Source organism: Bicyclus anynana, chromosome 19 (genome assembly GCF_947172395.1).
Source record: "Bicyclus anynana chromosome 19, ilBicAnyn1.1, whole genome shotgun sequence".
Lineage (NCBI taxonomy): Eukaryota > Metazoa > Arthropoda > Insecta > Lepidoptera > Nymphalidae > Bicyclus > Bicyclus anynana.
The window spans coordinates 9,341,005-9,345,958 of record NC_069101.1 but is presented as its reverse complement, the minus strand read 5'-3'; the positions used below and the strand labels follow the sequence as shown (position 1 = coordinate 9,345,958).

The window sequence follows — 4,954 nt, the reverse complement described above, 5'->3', positions numbered from 1 at the left end:
GCTATCTAACACTGAAAGATTTTTTTAAATCGGACTAGTAGTTCCTGAGATTAGCGCGTTCAACCAAACAAACTCTTCAGATTTATAATATTAGTATAGATTAAAGGGGATGAAAGTTCTATTCCTACAATCGAGGAAATAATAATTAAAGGTAGTTAACTTAACGCACACGTAACTCTCAATGATTTTAACCGTCGTTATCTACGTGTATAAAGTCTGACAGAGCCCTAAGTCGGCCAAATTCAACTTTAATCCTCTCTGAATTGCTTTTAATTGAGAGGAGTGGAAACAACATTCGAACGATTATCGGAATCGATTTCGGGAATCGGAATAGTCATGGGAAAGTCGGTGTTCTGGATTCTCGATTAGCCCTCAATCAGCGAGATTTGCGCAATTTCCATTGACTGGCAAATTGCGAAGGCCAGACCAGACACCATCTGTCAATGTTAGTTCGTCAATCGGCCCTAATCTAAGGTATTCGCTAATTTTCCTAAATAGAGCTCAAGCGTTGGCTGTTTGCTTTGTTTTTTTTTTTAATTTGGTAATTTTTAGGATGCTAATTAATTTCAACTTTGCGTATAAGTATCGACCTATTTAATTTAAATCAATTTAAAAAGCAATTTTAAATTTTTAAATTTTAATGTTTTTTTAAATAAAAATATTTATTTTTATAATCGTAATATAAAACAGTATTATTAATAAATTAAATTAATTTAAAAAAAATATTAATGAACAATTTTGTCTACAAAAAAGATTGGTGAGCAACTGTGCGTAACGGATTTTTAGGACTCCTAGCGACATCGCATTGTAACAAACGACATTTCTCAGTTCGATAGATTGTAACTAGATGGCGCCGCCTAACATAAATGACAGATCCATTATTTTCTAGAAATCTAGTACTTATTTTTAACTAATTTAAATTAGAATAATTCTAATATGATGTTATGCGGTATGCTTATAAGTACCTATAGATAAATTCGTATGTTATCTTAAGGCTTGATATACTACCTACTCCAAAATAAAAACTTACCTACTTACCTCTTTATTGACTGCAAAAATTTGAAATGCCCTTTCGGCTTTCGTTATCTTCACAACCAGTAACATGGCTGTCTTCAAATCAAGAACAAAAATATGCTACCCTAAGCAGCATGATCGCTTAACATCAACAAACAAGTGCTAATTAAAACGCTTTAGGTACAAAAATGTAAGCGTAATAATGTTATAATTAATGTTATTTTACGAAAATAACATCCAATAATATTTTGTTAACGTTACATTCACTTTCATCTAACCACCTAACGTATAATTAGTTTTGTAGGTTAGATGTGTTACATTATTTTCATAATTATGGTTCTAGGTAATAGGTATAGCACGGATGATATCAAACACGCATGTCCATCATTCTCTCATACATAAACCAATAATTGAATAATAAAAATGTTTTATACTTACATTTATACATTTTCTAGCTCATCATAATTGACTGATTTTTTGTAATATCAAAATTATTAACTACTAATGTTTTTTTCCGAATTTTGATTTTTAGTTTCACAAGTAATTTTAATTAAATTCTACTGTTTTACCTAAATAGAAATAAGGCATTTCTATTAGGTACTAAAAGGTAACCGTAATATTATCTATAGACTATTTTAAATACCTATAATCTATTATATATATAAATTCTGTTTTATAATTATAGCATAATTGGGCAAGTTGTTGGTTTTAGATTGTTTAATATTCTTTGTGTGTAATTTTAGTTTTTTTATATTAGTAAATTTAAAGATTTCATGAAATGCCCTTATATCTTTAATACCTACAACTTAATACTTTAAACTAATAGCTTTATCTTTTTTAGCTATGAATTTATCAAATTTTTCATTAAGTTCAAATAATTAGCTCTCTATTTAGTCAATGAGAACAAGAACTTTATTATATTTTAAATAATCAATAAAACAACGATTTAATGTTTGGAAGGTTTTTCATTATATTTTTCTTCACCAATAGCCTCTGTTTTATTTTACTAAATTTAAACTTAAATATAATTTTTACAAAGAACTATATTTACAACTGAAATTTTAATTAGCTATAAGTAAATACAATATAATTAGATAATATTACTAAATCTAATAATAAAATTAAGAAGGTACATTAAATTACTTTGAACATGATTTGAGATATCATAGCCACTAATTTTGGATTGAAATAACCCATAGGTAATACTTTTGGTAACTTTAGTCAACCATTAACCTAAGTTTATTTGAGAAGCTATCACAATAAATAAATCTCTAGAAACATAACAATAATAAAACAATTTCAGTCTTTAGCTAAAGAAAATCGAGTCGAATTCTTCAAATTACAAAAGCATTACAGTATAGTACAGCATATTAATGGTAGAATTTCATTAGGTATCAATGCTGAAAGATGGGAAATTTGAACAATCGAACGATTGAGATACATCTTTGGTTAAATTTAAAGAATAGGTACCAAAAATTACATAAGCACTAATGTGATGCAGCAGTATTATACCAAGATCAAGTGGAATAACATTAATGATTTATCTAAAAACGAGTTTCATAACTCGGTGTTAAAGCTCGCATCGTACTTAAACTTGCCCTGCAAAGCGGGTCAACTTGTTTTGATCATAACCTACTAAGAAATAATATATATAGTTAACGTTTCATAATATCTTCTATCGAAAATCCTAGCGGTCTCTTAGGAGCTTCAACGGGCGATTCTTGGTGTTTATGTTGATAATTTTGAGCAGGCGGAGGTGACGGCTTGTGCGATAGATCTAGTAGAGGACTCTCAGCAGCTTGACTTGTAGACGATACTTCTTGACAACCTTCTAGATGTTCTAAATGATGTTTATTTGCTTCACTGTGAGTCAGTAAATGTGTCTTCAAATTTGATCTTTGGTTGAAACTCTTGTTGCAAACTGGGCATTTGTGTGGAGATTCTTCCATGTGTAGGATTTTGTGAACCGCCAGGGTCCTCGACTGGCAAAAGCCTTTCCCACACTCGGTGCACTTAAACGGCTTCTCCTTTGAGTGGATATACCTGTAAAACAAAAAATAAAGATTAGCTAATGTCCAACTTTCACTGTGAAGGTGAGAAAATCGAGACAAGACGAGTTAACATCGAAACGAGACTTTATGGCTCAATGTGTCGATGAATAGGCGTTTCGAATGGGAACGAGGTAATTCCATATTAGACGCATTAGCCGCTTAATATACACGGGGTATAATTTGGGAAAAAAATTGTCTCGTAAAGGTAAAGAAATATAACGTGTAATTTGTTCGACGGCGGAGCAAGACAGATATGGTGATCGTAAAGAACTTAAACCGGTTGTGGGAAGAGCGCGTGCGGCCGCCTCGCGACCTCACAAAAAGGTTTTACACTTTTAATTTTGTTTCTTTTTCTGTTATCGCCAACAAAGCCTCGGTGAAACAAGTCTTAAATCACGTTGTTGGTATTAGAAAGGAAACATTAAATTAAATCTGAAGTTCTCGTGATAGTAATTGATTAGTAACATTGGTAAAAGATTTATGTAAGGCAACTTCGATTCTTATCTCTTCCAATGCACTCATTATTTATTTTATCTATAAATAAACCACTAGTTGATAAAAAAATAAAAGATATACGCTTACCTATGATCTCTAAGATGGTCTTGTCTTCTGAAGGCCTTTCCGCAGATATCGCATGAGTATGGCCTTTCATCGGTGTGAGTCCTTTCGTGGATGAGTAGATTGTAGGATTTGGTGAACTGGCGATTGCAGTATTTGCAAATGAACTGCTTTTTGGGTCTTGTTCCAGGGACGCCCGGTGCTCGCATCGGTGGAGGATTTCTTCCAGGCATTCTCTGCGCCATCGATGGGTATCTCAAAGAATGGTGGTATAAAGCGGCGTTTCTTATCCATTGATTGACTAACATTGCATGATAAGGTGCCGACGGTGGGAGACTTGCGACTTGCGGTTGGACGTAGGGCACTCCAGGATATGTGTAGTTAGGAACTTGTTTGTCGTATGGGTATGGAGTTTGCATGGTTCTAGGCACGGAGTATTGAGGAGACCAGGTGGCTTGGTGGCGTGATACAATGATCGCTGGTGGCGTGTCGTCGGTCGGTGTGTGAGGTGGCGTCGGCAGAGGTGGCGACGGACGCTCTAACTTCACTAATGCTTCGATTGGGAAGTCTGGTGGGTAACCTGTAGATACAACAAAATCCTAGTTTAGACTATGCACAATTTAACATCTTTTCATTAATTAATCGTTAAATTTTAATAAATACTTATAATATTTTCAGTGAAATACTTTAAACTACAGTTTTAAACTAAATTGAAGCTTAAAATCTAAATTCAATAAAAAATACAAAACTAACAGAAACTAAAAAATTGTAACTAACTAAGATACAACTTTGTATTAATTATGTTCTTCTGTATTTATGTCCTTTCAACTAATAAAACATAAAACAGCAAACTCACTATGACTCTCTTCAATTTGTTCTTCTTCCTCTTCCTCGATGTTGATATCGTCGGAACTGTCAACACTGTACGGCTTATCTTCCATTTCCAAAATAGTACAATCCATTGAAACGAACACTGGCACAAATTACAAACACTGGTCACTGTCACAGCTAAACCGGTTTGCGACTGACAACCGGCTAGCGAGAGCGCGCAGAGGGATATGGGCTTGTGTGCGTTTGTTATCGAGGCCTGCGACGCGTGGCTCGCGGGAGGGGATACATCAAAGGGACCGCGTCTACCGGCGCCTGTGTCGGCTCCCGAAGCAGCTTCGCGCCTCCCAATGGGCGGGGCCTACCCAGCTCTGCCTTCGGAATCGATCGGTTATCATCGCGAATCGCTCCAGCGTTCTATTCCGTCCGTGTGACAGAGTTCTATCTTCAAAACTCTATGTAGTTTTATAGTACTTTGTCGAATTAAAACAATTGGAGATTAG

The 4,954-nt window shown here is 34.4% G+C and overlaps 1 protein-coding gene across 1 annotated transcript; it reads right to left on the bottom strand.

Annotated features, from left to right (window-relative positions):
* Positions 1 to 1,959: 1,959 nt before the first annotated feature.
* Positions 1,960 to 4,694, bottom strand: LOC112044997 (protein odd-skipped). Its single transcript, XM_024081022.2, has 3 exons — positions 4,480 to 4,694; positions 3,648 to 4,203; positions 1,960 to 3,057 (listed from the first exon to the last, which is right to left on the bottom strand). Exons 1-3 carry the CDS (start codon positions 4,583 to 4,585, stop codon positions 2,670 to 2,672), a joined length of 1,050 nt encoding a protein of 349 aa, XP_023936790.1. The 5' UTR covers positions 4,586 to 4,694; the 3' UTR covers positions 1,960 to 2,669.
* Between the last annotated feature and the right edge of the window lie 260 nt (positions 4,695 to 4,954).